This window comes from Galeopterus variegatus, unplaced genomic scaffold, assembly GCF_000696425.1.
Source record: "Galeopterus variegatus unplaced genomic scaffold, G_variegatus-3.0.2 Scaffold4323, whole genome shotgun sequence".
In the NCBI taxonomy this organism is placed as follows: domain Eukaryota; kingdom Metazoa; phylum Chordata; class Mammalia; order Dermoptera; family Cynocephalidae; genus Galeopterus; species Galeopterus variegatus.
In genome coordinates, this window is record NW_007730434.1 from 176,174 (window position 1) to 193,125 (window position 16,952).

At 41.9% G+C, this 16,952-nt stretch overlaps 1 protein-coding gene across 1 annotated transcript; it reads left to right on the forward strand.

Annotated features, from left to right (window-relative positions):
* Positions 1-266: 266 nt before the first annotated feature.
* SAMD7 (sterile alpha motif domain containing 7) lies at positions 267-13,361 on the forward strand (the record flags this gene model as incomplete). The annotated part of the gene is made up of 6 exons (XM_008587268.1): positions 267-298; positions 2,352-2,478; positions 3,923-4,047; positions 7,728-7,806; positions 8,793-9,421; positions 13,240-13,361. Coding segments are annotated over exons 2-6 (1,056 nt in total), but the record flags the coding sequence as incomplete, so codon positions are not given.
* Positions 13,362-16,952: the final 3,591 nt, after the last annotated feature.

Consider the following 16,952-nt stretch of genomic DNA (forward strand, 5'->3'; position numbering starts at 1 on the left):
AACAGAAATCATTGGGGAAATGGCCAACTCTTTGTCCTTCATTGAGATGATTTGGAGACACATCCCACAAGGTTTTTTAAAGGTCCCCAGCAGGGTAAGTCCCAGTTGCCTGCAGTGGTAACCTGCACTTTAACTCACTCATTGCTTTTCCCCTCCTGGTCTTGCTTCCCTACCCCCTTACGTGGGCTTCCTGGGATCACCTCCCAAATAAACTATCTGCACTTAAGTCCTTGTCTTGGGCCCTGACTTGGGGATCTCATCTGCTTTTGGTGACTAATCTCCAAAGCGTTTCGCAAAAGTGGCATGCAAGAGGAAGAGGGCTGGTCACCCTCTACGCAATTCTTGCTCCTCTCTCTTTCTTCCTTCTTTTTTCTCCTCCTTTCCCTTGATTTGTCTCAAGCATCATGTAGAATGCAAGATGAGCACTATATTTTTAAAATAGCTTTATGGAGGAATAATTAATATAAAAGAACTGGATGTATTTAACATTTATAATTTGATGAGTTTGGTTATATGCAAACCATCACCACAACCAAAGAAGTAGACATATCCTACATCTCCCAAAGTTTCCTTCTATCACTTTGTTTATGTTTGTTTGTTTGTTTTCATGGTAAGAACACTCAACACAAAATCTACCCTCTTAACTAATTTTGAGGTGCATAGTGGATGAACCTAGAGGACATTATGCTGAGTGAAATAAGCCAGTCAAAGCAGGACAAATACTGCATGATTCCACTTCTCTGAGGCATCTAAAATAGTCAAACTCATAGAAGCAGAGAATATAATAGTGGTTGCCAAGGCCTGGGGGTTGGGGAAAATGGAGGTTTGTTCAATGGGTATAAAGTTTCACTTATACTAGATGAATAAGCCTTAGAGAACTGGTATACAACACAGTGCCTATAGCACTACATTTTAACTTCGAAGATTCTATCTGATTCATGGTTGAGTTTAAACTTTTGCTAGAGACTGTCAATTCATGACACAATCCAAGTTCAACAATATTTCAGAATGAAACGCCAAGTTGTGTGCCACTTTGTTCTGTCGTGCAGTGGTCTAGGGGGAAGGAGGTGGTTGTGCCCCGTGTCTCCTATAGAGCACTGGAGAAGTCAGGCTGTGGGCAGTGTCCTTGCCAGAGTCACAAGCCTGCACCTGACCCAGCCTGCATTCTTCCTTGCCATTCTCACCATGGCTTGCAAGCACCCGGCAGATATTTTTATTCTGATCCTGACTGTGCCATGGTCACTAAAATCACTGAGGCCACTATCAGAGAGGAAGTCATACCAACCTCACAGAAAAACCATGAAAATAAATGAACATGAAGAATTTATATATATATATATAAAGATGAATGGCAAAAGCCAATGAGCCAATGTTAGGTGACCCATGGACTTGAATTTCCAATTTGATTGGTAGGGTGAGGTCTGAAAAGAAGCTAAAGAAGTGATTGCTTATTTAAATACCATTATATTTTTAGTTTTTGAACCACATGAATTAACTATTTTTAAAATTCAATCAAATAAACACACAAGAAAGGAAGAAAGAGGGAACGAAAGATCACTACTTTGAAAAGCAGAATATTTCCTTCTCAATTTCCTTTTTCTCGACCGTAGTTGGTATCTCAGACTTTTTAAAGTAACAATTGAGGATGAAGGAGAAGCTAAAATGACCTGTTTGACTAATACTTGATAAATATTTAAGATTTTTCAAAGTATATTAATAATTAACAAGAAAATGTAAGGCAAAATATTTTCCCTTTAACAATAGTCCCTTTTTTGGTCACTGGGTTCTGAAGATAAAGCATATGAATACTTGTGTTTGTATAAGCTTGGATATAATTTGGTCACCTGTTCTAATTAAATACAGTCTCATGCAGTCAGCCCATATCCACTCTAATTAGATATATTTTTAACCATTAAAGAAGATTCTCCCTGCTCATTTTCTGTTTTAATTTTATCAACTAAATTGGAATATTTTTCCAGAGATTGAACATATGGGAGAATTTATGCATTTGTACCTCTGGAAATACAAAAATTAAAATAAGTTGTAAGAAAGGAAGTTGGTAATTCTGGAATCTTACAAAGCTGGTTTAATTTTGTTATTGCTCGTAGTGTGGTATGGTATTGCCTGTGGACTCTACAAGAAATTCCAAAGACACTTTTATAAAACACTGAGTTCCACAGATGTACGTGGGTGCTTACCAGGGAGGGGTTATTGTGCAACTGAAAGCTTGGTGTAGCTAGTCTTGCCAGGTGTTGGGAAAATACAAAGAGTTTTCATTGTGTTCAAGAAGAGATCAAATGGTTTAAAAAAAGCAGAGTTATTCGTTAATGCATCTATCTGGTTCTTTTTAGAACTTCATCAGTAGAGAGAGCTATTGATGTCAAATCCAATGATGGCTGTGAACCCTTTATTGGCAGCATCAGGACAGCAGAGGATCCCACTGGTTCCCTCACCATTTGGACCTCCTACTGTGGACAGGTGTTTCTCTCCAATATATAATAGTCGGGTCAAGGGAGAAGATGGTTAATCCTTAAGTTTTTGGATGCTGTTAATTCCAGTGTTGTTTTACAGTCTAATGTTATTTCACGGACTGTGGTGCAGTCACTCAAGTCAAGACACTCTGCAGGCCCCACCTTCATGACATCTGACATCACGTCCCCTTTGAGGCCTACTTGACCTAACTCCCTCAGCAAATAGCTGACAAACACTTACTACATGACAGGCATGGGGCAGGTGCAGACAGTGGTGGATCAGTCTTCTAGGGCCGCCATAACAAAATACTAAAGACTGGATGGCTTAAATAACAGAAATTTATTTCTCCATGGCCGAGCCCGTGGCGCACTGGGGAGAGTGCGGCGCGGGAGCGCAGCAGCGCTCCCGCCGCGGATTCAGATCCTACATAGGGATGACCGGTGCGCTCACAGCACTCACTGGCTGAGCGTGGTGCGGCCGGTCTCAAAAAGGACAAAAAAAAAAAAGAAAGAAATTTATTTCTCCAGTTCTGAAGGCTAGAAAACCAAGATCAAGGTGCTGCAGAGTTGGTCTCTGGTGAGGCCTCTCTTCCTTGGCTTGCAGACAGACACCTTTCTGCTGTGTCCTCATGTGGCCTTTCCTCTGTGTGCATATGCCTTCTTCCGCTTCTTTAAGTCCCATCAGATTAGGGCCCACCCTTATGATCTCATGTAACCCTAATAACCTCCTTAAAGGCCCTTTCTCTAAATATAGTCACATTGGGTGTTAACACTTTTAAAAATGAATTTTGGGAGGAAACAATTAACTCCATAATATTTGGGTACCCTGGATTTCCTGTGATAGAACAATTCTTTCTTTTCAAAAAAAGTGAAATTACAAGAATTTTGGTTGTACACCCTGGCAGTAACCTATCTTCCTTTCTTTAGAATATTTTGACATTCCAAGGAGAAAGTGAGGCCCATCATTTATTCTTGTTCATGAAATGTGAACAATAAAGTAGGACTTCTAGAGACTACTGAAGTTTGGCAAAATAAATAAATTGTCCACCCAGGTACTCAAACACTGATCCCAGATGGCAAACCCAACCAAAGTATGTCTGTTAAATGAGAAGAGAATTTGTGGTCAGAACAGAGTGTTGACCGTGAAAAATCAGAGAGCAGTACTGATTTGATTAGATCTTTTTTTCCAGACATCTGTAAAACTTTCCTTTCTTGCTTTCTCTTTTTGTTGTCAGCTGGGTCCATCCTTTCTTAGTAGAGTCCTTCCTCTTCATCTTTCTTACCATATTTCTACTTAAATCAATACAGACTGCAGAACTTTTGTACTTCATTTTGGGAAGAAATGATAGAATCCCATATGGCAATTAAAAAAAAAATCTCACTGCCTAAGCACTGGAAATTTTATTCAACTCCATGTTCACTTTACCTATTTTGATCTATTTTCCCCTTAGAGATGTATTGCCTTCTGCTGTAACTCCAACTGACCCAAGGCAGTTTTATGTTCCCTCCCAGTTTGGATCCTCTGTTCTACCAAATGCAAATATGCCGAATACATTGCCCAATCATGTCTACTCAGGTATGAGCAATAGATGTTTGGCTCTTGTCCATGGAGCCACTGTGAACTGAATTGCTGCATTAAGCTTGCATCATTTTACTGCTAAGTTTTAGAGACAGAACTGTGTAGAAGTGATGCTTATAGTTTCTGCACTTGCTACCTAGGTTATAATCATGATGGCACTGCTGTGTAACAAGCATAAAGTCACTTAATTCCTCTAAGCATCAGTTTACTCATGAATAACATGAAGAACTGCAATATTATTATCTGTCTTCTCTTATGTGTAAGAAACCAAAAAGGTTGTGAGGAGATGAGATCTGAGAGTTAATGGGGTTTGGAGAAGTTCATATACGGCCTGATAGAGGTCATAGTGAGAGCTTGGCTTTTATTCTGGGTAAAAGGGGAGGCCTTTGAAGAGTTTGAGCAAAGAAATAACATGTTCTGACTTAAATCTTACCAGGACCATTCTGGCTGCTGCGTTGTGGGAGAACTTGATAGAATCAAAGTTCTGGGGATAAACTGATTGGAGTTAATGGGTTATTGGAATAGTCAAAAGATTATGATTGTCTTGGCCGTGGGTGGTGACAGCAGTAGTAGAAATAGTAAAAAGTGGTTAGATTCTGTAATTATTTGGAAAGTAGAAACAACAGGATTTTCTCACACTTTGAATGTAAAAGGTGAAAGAGAATTATTAAGAACAACATCAGAAATTTTGGTCTGAGTAAAGGGAAAGGTGGAGCTGCTGTTCATTGAGTCGAGGAAGTTTGTGAGGGAAGGAGAGTTCTTGGGGAGAGACATCAGAGGGTCAGCCAGCTCATATTACATTGGAGATGCCTAACAGACACCCAAGCAGAGATGGCAGGAGCAGCTGGAGTTCAGGGAGGACTTCTAGAGACAACCTGGAGATATCAATTTGGAAGTTATCAGCATATATGAGACTAGATGAGATCATCTAAGGGTGAGTGTAAATAGGATATAAGAAGATGATCCCTGGACACACCAATAGTGTACAAAAGATGAGGAGGAAGTCAGGGGAGAAGTAGAAGGAGCAATCTGTGAGGCAGGAAGAAACCCAGGAGAGCATGATGGCCTGCAAGCCAAGGGAAGAAACTGTTTTAAGGAAAGAGTGAGCAACGGTGTCACACATGCCACTCACAGAGCAAGTAAGATATGGACTGAGAGTACAGCATCGGATTGAACGCTATGTGGAGGTCATCGGTGATTTGATAAGAGCAATTTCAGTAGAGTGGTCTTGGTGAAAGCATGATGTGGGGGCTCAGGAGATACTAGGAGGTGAGAATTTCTTCACAACATTGAAGATCAAACTGGTGCATCTTATGTCTCCAAAACTATATTCAAGAGTTTCTGTTTGTCCCTGCTCCCCAATGTCAACAACTCTTAATAAATAAGAATAATGTGAGGGAAAAGCCTGAGACAAAAAGAAACATAAAAAGAAACCCATTATATTTATATTCAGGGCCAGTGAGGAAACCAGCTGGCCTGGAGTTGAGCATGTTGCTTCCCAGGACATGGATCCATTTAACTGCAATGCAAGTGGCATCCAAGCAAGGGCCAGATCTGAAACTAAACCCACCGAATGCAGTGGTCCAAAGACCAGGGGAGACACTCCTGACTGCAGATCCTGGATGGAAGCCCCATCCAGGCAGCAAGAACCCAGTCATCTGTAGCTCATGATTACAGGCAACAGGTCAGTTCCCAGCAAGTCACTCAGAGTCACTCTTAGTGAGGAAGAATCCAGAAATTGCCACTATTTGTATATAGAAGCAGGCAGTTTAACCATCTATCCCAGGGATATAGGTCAGGCTCCCACTTGAAGGCTAAAGTGTACGACAGTAGCAGGGCAAGATAGGGCCTCAGTCCTACAGAAACTGAGCTACTAAGTTAGCAAAATAAAAACTAAGAGAGAGATCTATTTCAAAAATTAGGATGTTAGGCACGGAGTACAGATTAGTACAGCAGAAATAGCATTCAGTTTGATGTCTTCTATTTGGGAAAGAGAAAGAACCTTAGAACAGGTTTGGTGAGTCCAGATTTCAGAGGGTGTTAAAATCCAGGCAATGAGTATTGTACCCTCTAGACTGGACCTCTCACTGGCACTTTCTCTGCATCAGTGGGCAGTATGCCACAGGTTGGTAGCTTCATGTATGCCAGCTGTGTAAAAGAGAATGTCTTGAAGCCTATAAAAACTATAAAAACCCAGAGCTGTAAGGTTAGGATTCCTAGAAGTCAACTCATCTAACTCCCAAATTTTACAAATAACGAAGAACCTTATTTAAAAAAAAAGACACAGAATGATTTATTTCAAGATAGGTTACTACTAGGAGTTGAATGAGCTCTACTGACTAGGTGCAAAGTGAGTATAAGAAACAGCTCTGCCCTCGTGATGCTTATCCTCTTGGGAGAACAGACTTAACATGTAAAACTATCATTGAACAAATCTCTGTATAATAGTTTGATTAGTGCTGGTCTGTGAAGTGTTTGTGCAAATAGGAGAGAATAAGAGCTTAGAAAAGTTTACACCAATTTTACAGGGTAATTTTATGTCTGTTAATGTAATAATTTAAAAATTGTGCTTGTATGTGTCCTTGTTTTCATTTTTCAATTTTCTAGAAATGCATTTTGTTGTGTTTTTTAAAGTATTGGTCTGTAAAGGGTAGGATATGCAAAAAGAAAAAAATTTAAAAACTTGTTCTTCACTATAGAAGGTTTGAAAAGCACCAGGATAGACTCCAAGTGCATTAGGAGTCTAGAGAAAGGGAAAATCAATATAGCACAGTTACCAGACAAGAATAGAGCCTTAAAATCTGGCGATGCTGCTACTTCAAGATATTTTGGAAGGTTGACATGAGCAAAAGGATGCAAATGCTGCCTAACTCCATTGCAATCATTCTGGAAAAAGTATTTTTATCTCAGACATACTGAAAAGTCTACATGGAGAATTTTATATATACATATAGAGCTATATATAATTTGATTTTATCCACTTAAATCCTCATTGCATTCATTTCCTGGGATTTCAGTACATCAAGAAGCACTTTAAAAAAAAAACAAAACTTTTTCCATTTTTAATACAAAAGCAAGAGGTCAATGCAGGGGTAGATAAGGAGATGTTGGCCCAAGGGTATTCAGGAGGGATAAGGTCTGCAGGTCTTTTGTATAGCATGGTGGCTATAGTTAATAACAATGTACCAAATACTTGAAAATTGCAAAGAGAGTATATTTTAAATTTTGTCACCACAAAAAAATTATAAATATGTGAGGCGGCAAACATGGTGTTTAGTTTGATTTAATCATTCTACAATGTATACATATATCAAAACATCACATTGTACCCCATAAGTACATACAATAAAAAGACAATAAAGGCAAGAGATCAAAAGATCCACAGTTCATTTCATCTTTTTTTCCTTTTGAAGTATGGCAGGAAGATGTTACCAATCATGAGACTAACAATTAAATAACTAAAACTTATCTAGTGTTTCATGCTATCATGCTATCACTAAAGTGACTCTAAGATACTGAACAGCAAGGATCTGATACCATTTCCAACATTGTGTTCAACTGGTGGCTTTGGCGGGGGTGGGGGTTGCACATGCTGTTTTAAATCATTATATTTTATTATTTTCAAATACATGTTTTTAATTTGTTTATTGGGTGGGGTGGTGGTTTTCTTTTTCAAGGTTGGGACATTTTACCACCTGAATCCGTAAAGGCAGTGATCAGAAGAAATGAAATGATTCGAAGGCATCATACTGCCAGGTAACTTAACAATGTTGCTTTACAGTATTACAGTACACACACACACACACACACACACACACACACCCTGATTAGTTACAGAAAGTATTTCAGGCAAATTACAAAAAGAAATACGTACAAAATGTATGCAGGTTGGTTAAGGATAAAAGGAAGATTAGAGATCACATAGTGAAGCTAACCGTGGTATTAGTCTACAGATTGTGGTAGTTTGTCAACGTTCCATAATTAAGATGCCTAGCTGTAATTCCTCTGAAATTCATATTAGTGTTTTTGTCTTAAATAACTTCAATTTTGCCTGAAGATAGGAGCCAAGTTTGCCAACCCCATTTCAGACTATGCCATCAGAGCCCAGACAACCACATGTCAGCCCAACAGTGGTCTTCAGCTGTAGCAAGCAGGAGAAAGAACAGCACAGCAATATGACTAGAGTATGCCCCAGAGTGAGAGGCAGAGAGTCCATTTTCTCATCTCTAAACCCTAAAGGGATCCAGGTGGTGATTGATAAGCAAGGAGAAGTAAGCAAAAACGCCAAGTCTTTCCCTTCCCACCTCCCACAGCCACTTTCATTGATTTACAACCATTGAGATTTGCATTTACTGATGCCTTTCTTGAGTCCCACTAAGATTGTGCTGCAGAGTTTACAAACCTCTTTCCAGTACTTTACTTTCTTTGAGGATTAATGTCTGGTGAGAAACTACCCTGTGCTGTATTACCCCCATTCCTGCCAAGTTTGCCCTGATTGTTAGAGACCGTCCTTGGACTCCCACTGTGAGAATCAGACAAACCCTTCACCTTCTGATCTCACTCCAAACTCTCCTTCCCAGTGGTTTTGTGGGGGATTTGTGTTTTCTCTGAACAAACTTCAGATAAACAGTGTGAGGATGCAGTAAAAGCAGATGTGCTATCTTAGGAAAGGCAAGGGGGCATTAAAATTATATTTCCAATGGTTTTCTTCGGTTGTATAAAATATATTGTTTTGCTTTTAGGACAGAAATGGAAATGTATGCTATTTACCAGCAAAGGAGAATGGAAAAAGTTAATCCCAAGGAACTAGCAGGCCTAGGAATCCCATTCCTCTATGGTTCCAGCATCCCAGCTGGCCCAGCTGCCTACCAGGGCAGGAACATGCTCCCTGCCAGTGACCTGCATTTCCACAGAAGCACCCTCAGAAATCTTCAGGGAAACCCCATGCTAGGGGCAACCGGACCACAGTTTACAGAGAGCTGGGGGCAGAAATGTCGTCGACTCAGGAGAGGTACAGGGAATCAGAAAGTTCTGGACAGTGATACTGAGAGTTCCAAAAGTCAAGCAGAAGAAACAATCTCAGGCCAGACTCATGCAATTGCCTATGAAGAGGATGACTACACAAAAGACCCAGAAACTGAAGTGCACAACAATCAGAAGTCAAATGAAACCAATGAAAAGCCAACTGTAGCTTTCGCCAGCACCTCTGGAGAGCTCATGTCCACCCACAGAAAGCCGTGGGCATTTCCCATTGCTGTCCTGGAAGCAAAAGCCTGGGATGAAAGGAAAGAGAGGGCTTCAGAGCAGGTCTTTGCAGCCTGTGGTGAAAAGAATGGGGTTTGCCCTCCAGTTCCTCAACCATCTCTGCCAGGTGGGTGTCCAGGCACTGGTGACAGATCCTCATTAAACAGAGGTTACTACATAGTGAACTGTAACCACCATGCTTTTTTTATCCTTCTTTTTCTTAAGCCCTTTTAGAATTACTTCTTTTTTAAGTCACCTTACTATATCACTTCTAATAGCAACATAGAGAATTTTCAACAAAGGCTGGGAAGGTAAGTATGGGAAGTATGGGGAAACCTACCAGAATTTTTAATCAAAATTTTAATTTAATTTACAGTTAATTTTTTTAACACAAAAAAGAGGGGCTTCTTGCTTAACAGTATAAATTCTATCTCCACTATACCTAAATGTAGAAAAAAATAGGCCATTAAACAGAAGCATTAGCTTTCAGTGTCCATTACTATCATGGTATCTTCCAACCTAAAAGTATTAATGCACTACCCCCGAAAACCACACACTGAATAGTTATTTAGAACTTCCCTCTAAAACACAGGCATTTGGGGAGGAACATAATCTAGCCACCATACCAACTAACTACTTCTGTAAAATGTGTTAATTTGCCTTTTTGATGAGATGTAGATAAATTCTTAACTCACCTGGAGAGCATAGTAATCACATAATGTCATAGAATTTGGCAGCATTAATCTGAAGAATGAAATATACAGGGCATTTCTGATGGAATCTGAAAGAAGCTGGAGCTTCTTTGTTTACTTACAATTGTGCTGTAATTAAGGGTCCTTTCAGAGGAAGAAGAGAAAGGAAACAACTGAGCTTTTAGAAAATGTCTCCCGGTAACTCTTAATATCTTTTGGAGAGTTTACAAATTGATCTGCATGAAGAGACTCTCTGAGGTAATAGAATACGTGAAAATTAACGTAACTATACCTAAATCCGTGTTCTAAACTGCCGGGCTCTTTTACCTGCCGGTAATCCTGCATTGACTGGGCCAATTGTCAGGCTAGGGCTGAGTCTGGTGCTCACAGACCCCTCAAGCCCATTCACAAACTGGGTCACAAACCCTTCACATGCCAGGCTGGGTCACAAACCCTTCACACGCCAGGCTGGGTAACCAGACCCCTTACACACAGGTCTATGAGCTAGGTAGCCAGCAAACAGGTCCTTGGAAGCTATAGGGTGGAAAGCATGGCTGCACATGCAGCGGCCACCCAAGGCAGTAGACTCCAGCCAAGGTGGCGGCACCAATCAGGCACACTAACTTCACCCACACTCACACACACACAATTTGTTTACTGAACCATCCCCAATGGCCCAAGGTGAGAGGGCCTGATTAAATTTTTCTATTTTCCCAACAATCCACCCCTTCAGGGTCTCTCACCTTATAATCTACACATTCAGAATCTTCCACAATGTTCCCTTAGGGAGGATAAATTACCCTTACATTCACACATTACACATTCCATCCCAATCCCAAAAGTCCTTAGCTTGTTGCAGCACCAACTCAAAAGTCCAAAGTCCAAAGTCTCCTCTGAGACCAAAAGCGAAAGTCCTTCTAGCTGTGAACCTGTAAAGAGTCAAAAACAAGTTTATCTACTTCCGAGATACAGTGGGACAGACTCTGGGTACACATCCCCATTCCAGAAGAGAGAAATAGAAAGGAAAAACAGTCCCCAAACAAATCTGAAACCCAAGCAGGGCATACGGTAAGCACACTGGGGCATCTGGGCTCCTCAAGCATTGGGCAACCTCGCTCCTACATCTCCGCCAGGTGCAGCCCATTGGGCTGCCCTGGTGCCTGCAGCTTTTCCAGACTGGTGCTGTACATTGCCAGCAGCCCCACAGTTCTGGGCTCCTAGTGGCAGTCCCATCATCCTGGCTCCCCTAGACATTTCCTCAGTGGGGGTTCTCTGTGGGGTCTCCAACCCCACTTTTCTGCTCCACATTGCTCCATAGATGAACTCTGCAGCGGCTCCACCCCTGCAGCAGGTCTCCACCTGAGTCCCCCAGCTTTTTCATACATTTTCTGAAATCTAGGTGGAGGCTGCTATGCCTCCACTGCTCTCACATTCTGCTGGCCTGCAAACTTAACACAATGTGAATGCCACCAAGGTCTTCAGCTTTTGCACTTTGGAGGTGCTGAGGCAGGATTGCTCCAGCCAGAGCGGCTGTGATGCAGGGAGCAGTTTGCCAAGGGCAATGACACCTCGGGTCAGCCCTCCAGGACATACTCAGTTCTCCTAGGACGGGAGGGGTGCTCTCCCAAGCTTCTCAAATACCCTCAGGGCCTGTGATGGGTGGGGTACCCTTAAAGACTTCTCAAATGCCTTTAGGGCATTTTCCCCATTGTCCTAGTTCTTAGCATCTGACTGCCTCACCATCAAGATAATGTCTTTAGAAAACAGTTTATCAGTTTCACTTGTGTTTTTCTCCTACTCTCAGCTTCTCTACTGCATGGCCAGGCTGCACATTTTCCAAATCTTTATGCTCTGCTGCCCTTTTAAATTCTGGCTTTACATCATGCCTTCAATCAGCTCAGCTTACACCGGCTACTCACTCAGTCTCAGGCAGTTTTGCAGCATTTGCCCACAAACAGCTGCATTTTCCCAGTCCATCAAGGAGTGGCTGCCTTGCCCCGTGCGTATCTGTGGCTCTTTTGTAACTGCTGCCACTGAGACAGGCGCATAGTAGTAGAGACTAACTTTTCCACCTTTTCACCAGGAGATAACATACTTGAAATTCTGCAGGGGCACCTGTCCTTGGGTCCTCTGCCCATCTTCATGGGGCACTCTTTTCTTGGCTTTTACGGCACCTCCCTTAAGACAAACGCAACATGTGTTTACTACATCATCTCTAAAGCACATTACACCATCCACCCCTATGTCCCATAGCCATAGCAGCCAGGGGCTCTCCCTGTTTCTGCTGCTTTACTGTCTCAATTTCTCGTGCACAACATGCTGTAATTGTGCCTGGAGACACATGGTTTTCTCCAACTCACCACTGGGTTGGTCATCTTCCCTGGTGTGAGAGGCAGGAGTGGCCAGTCACTGCAAGTCATCCTCCAGGACATTTATCTATGTTTCCAACAACTCTGCTTTCTGCTGCAAATCTTGATCAGTTTGCAGCATAGTTAACAGTAGCCAGGCTCCAGTCAGCAAATAAGTGACTACTGGGAACCACATGCTCAAGGATAGTCACATTTCCTCCCAATTCCAAGGGGTTTTGCATTGTAGAACCTGGTGTATGCTGCCTTGCAGTACAGTGTGCAGCAACAAGATCCTGGTCAACAGGAAGGTGGCCATAAGGCAGAGCATATTCAAAAGTAGCAACATTTCTTCCTTCTTCCAAGGGCTTTCAGCTCCTGTACCTGCTCAGAATCCTGTTACAGACTACACCAATTGTAAAGCTACACAATCAGGCCAGTTGGGCTCTTTTACCTGCCAGTAATCCTGCACCGACTGGGCCAATTGTTGAGCTAGGGCTGGGTCTGGTACTCACAGACCCCTCAAGCCCATTTGCAGACTGGATCACAAACCCTTCACATGCCAGGCTGGGTCACCAGACCCCTCACATGCCAGGCTGGGTCACCAGACCCCTTACACACAGGTCTATGACCTAGGTTACCAGCAAACAGGTACTTGGAAACCATAGGTTGGAAAGCATGGCCACACATGTAGTGGCCACCCAAGGCAAGTAGACTCCAGCCAAGCTGGCAGCGCCAGGCAGGCACACTAACTCCACCCCCCCACACACACACACAATTTGTTTACTGAACCACCCGCAACCAGCCCAAGGCAAGAGGGCCTGATTAAATTGTCCTATTTTCCCAACATAAGCTTCCCCTTTAACCTGGAGATTTTGTAACGAAATAATTTTCATTCCATATTGAAGGAACATGTGCACTGGTTACAATTGGGGGAAATCTTTCTTTGGATGAAGATATTCAGAAATGGACTGTGGATGACGTGCACAACTTCATTAGTGGCCTTCCAGGTTGTTCAGACTACGCTCAGGTGACTTAATATTTAAGTGTTTTCATAAAAGTAAAACAGTTTGAAATATATTTTCTGTGTAATGAGTTTTGTCAAACTTTTGCACTTTGCCCCCAGAGAGAATTTCTACTCATCTTCCATTTTTAGGTTATTTATTGTCTCCCCTGGGACAGGTGGCTCTGATTGGTGGAGCTTGGGACATATGCCCACACCCAGGGGAAGCTGGGAATGCCAATGTCTGCTCCAGATTCTGTCCCATCAGACTCCTGAGAAGTGGGAATTGTAATTCAAAATTAGAAGGAGGTTCAGAAGCTAAACACCTCCCCCCAAACTAAGAAATATCTGCTACATTCTCACTCATCCATATAACAAACATTTTTGGAGCACATACTTCTGTATCAGAAGTTTTAGGCTACTCATTGTAAATAATGGAAATATATACTTCATTCTAAAAAAGACAAGAAGGCAATAGATCTGAAAATTAGGAAACTAACTCTTTTAAAATTTTATATGTATGGTGGGACACTATATAAAAATGCACACACATATAAAATTCAATCTGGTAGATAAACACTATTTCTTTTAATTGTAATGAACTGTCAGGACAGTTGGAAAGAGAACTAGCCTCACTCATATGGGAAAATTGGTGACAAAAATTGTGGATTGGTGAGTTTTTGAGGTTTATGTCAATGCTACATTTTCATAGATATAGTTTACTTTTTTGAGTGATTTAATAACACAATTTTTTTTTTTTTTTTTTTGTCTTTTGTCTTATTTTTCCGTGTCCGGCAACGGATTGCAACCCTCAGTGTTGCCCCCGTACCGGACCAGGGACCGGCAACGGGATTGCAAACCTCGGTGTTGCTCCCACGCCTCGCTCAGCCAGTGAGCGGGAGCCGGTCTGTATGTGGGATCCGAACCCTCGGGCGGCAGCGCTGCCGCGCCTCCTAAGCGGCGCACTATCCAGTGCGCCACTGGGCCGGCCCCTAATAACACAATTTTAAGCAATAAAGTGCCTACTAAATCTGGTATCGTTATCTTTGGTTTACATGTTAAAGGAAAAGAAAGCAAGAAAAAGACATTATGGTTTAATGTATCATTATTAACTGATGCTAGAGCTAACTTTTTCCAGATCTCAGTCTTGTGAAATGTTTTCCTTCAGTGTAATGCTCTTCATTCCTTTTCTTTTTATTTATTTACTTGGTTCTGTGTATGGGAATTATGGAAAAGCTATATAGAATAGTAACTAAGAGTATGGCTTCTGAAGCCAGAAAGTACAATTCAAACCCTAGCTTTTCCATTTTCTGTATATGTGATCTACTAAAGTTACCTCTTTTCTCTGTGCCTCAGTTTCTTCATCTGTAAAAGGGGAAAACAGTAATAACACTTTTTTAATAATACATTTTAAAAGGATTGTTGTGAGCATTAAAGAGTGTTTGGCACCTTGTAAGTCCTCAATAAATGCTAATTTCATCATTGTATCATTATGTCCTAGAGAGAGCAGGGCCTTATGAGGCAAGCTATAGTCTTCAAGTCACCCATTTTTGTGTTTTCACATAAGCTGACAAAAACTTTTTGTCCTGGGCCTGCCCTATGGCTCACTCGGGAGAGTGTGGCACTGGGAGCACCGAGGCCACGGGTTCGGATCCTATATAGGGATGGCTGGCTGAGCATGGTGCAGACCACACCGTGCTGAGGGTTGCAATCCCTTTACCGGTCAAAAAAAGAAAAATTTTTTGTCCTATTCTCTCCTATTCAATGGATATAACCGTATTATTTTGTTATTAGTCATTAGTCATGAGTAAGCCACTTTTTAAGTGTATCTATATCACTTATCAAGTCCCACAACAACCACTGGTACAATCAAAGTTACTAAATTCTGATAACAGGCAGAAACAAGCAACCCCTTGAGTACTGAGCATGTGATTGCTGACTTCTGGTGGACTGAATTTATTTGAACTCTGATTATTCTTAATCAGTTAATTATACACAGTCATGAAAGTACAGCTATAATAACTGCTCTTGCAATAAATAATGTTACATGCATTTCATACTTTATAATCCTAAATGTTCCCTTGGGGGTACATAGATGTCACATATGCATGAATACCCCAAACTCTGCTGACTCATCATCTCTCACTGACAGGTGCCCCCTTCCCCACCCCAAGAAGTGGTACCAATTATTTCTAGGTGTTTCTCAAATGTATTTAGGATCAAGTCCTGCTTTTGTTTCCTCATTAAAGTCTATTCCCTCCAAGTAACTGGAGGTGACATCAACTGTGAGATACCACTGCTCTGCCACGCATGTCCCCTGCTATGCTCTGAGACATTATTCTATACAAAAATAGGGAGAACCCACCTGGATGCAACTAGGCACAGTCTGGGTACAACAACCCTGAAGCAGCATTGCTTGTTCAACCCTCATGAGGTCCCTTGTCTAAAACGTCCTGTCGGCTTTTACTCACAGTGCCTCTCTTTAAACAGGTCGGACCAAGTCCCTGGAACTAGCCTACTGTCCTTTCCTCTGTCCTCTTCTTCCTCATCTCTGCCTCAGGTGCCTCAGCAACCTCCAACCACCCACTTCCTGTAGGTAGAAAAAGAAAATCAGAAAAAAATAACTGCAGCCAATACCCAAAGCCCCTAAGCAAATGAACTATTTTAAATAGAGGTAGAGAGGGTTGGTGGCACAGCCATTTAGGGACATCCAGGAAACCCTGTAACATGTTCTGTTCGTTCTAAGTAAATGTCTAGATCAAACAACTCAGCAGATAAAATATTCTCTCTAAAAAGAATGACTAAAAATATATGCATATTTATGCTGTACACATGGCCCAAACTGCCATGGTGAGAATAAAGGGGGCACATCTGAGCAATGGGGACAGGTTCTGTGTCCTTGCCTCAGGCCCCAAGTACATCTACTGTGGTTGAGAGTTAGGTCCTCACCTGTTTCAGTCCCTGGCTGCCAACCTACCTCTGTTTGAAAATTCATCCGTGTGCTTTTTCCTTCTTTGGTCCCTTCACTGCTCGCTGGAATCCCTACAAAGGAAAGAAGAGATTTCCACCATAAACATAATTTAGTTTTTCATCAGCGCTCCTTTTTCTGGATGGCAGTGGGATATAGCAGGGACAATCCTGGATCACAATCATGAACTTACATTATTTTACAAGTTGTCTAACTGGCAAGCTGTGTGTCTTGGGCAACTCAACCTTTTCTACATTGGTTCTCTTATTCATAACAACAACAACAACAACAAATAATAATAATAATAATACCTACTGTTTATGGGGCATGGGCTATGTGCCAGGCACTGTGCTAAGCACATCATTTAGATTATCTTTTAGGGCTGGCCCGGTGGCGCACTGGAGAGTGCGCCGCTTGGGAGCGCAGCGGCGCTCCCGCCGAGGGTTCGGATCCCATGTGGAGACCAGTTCCCGCTCACTGGCTGAGCGCGGTGTGGGCGCAACACTGAGGGTTGCGATCCCGTTGCTGGTTCCCGGTAGGGGCGCAACACCGAGGGTTGCGATCCCGTTACTGGTCAGTAAAAAAGACAAAAAGGAAAAAAAAAAAAAAGATTATCTTTTAAATATAATTTACACCATAATTCTTTATTT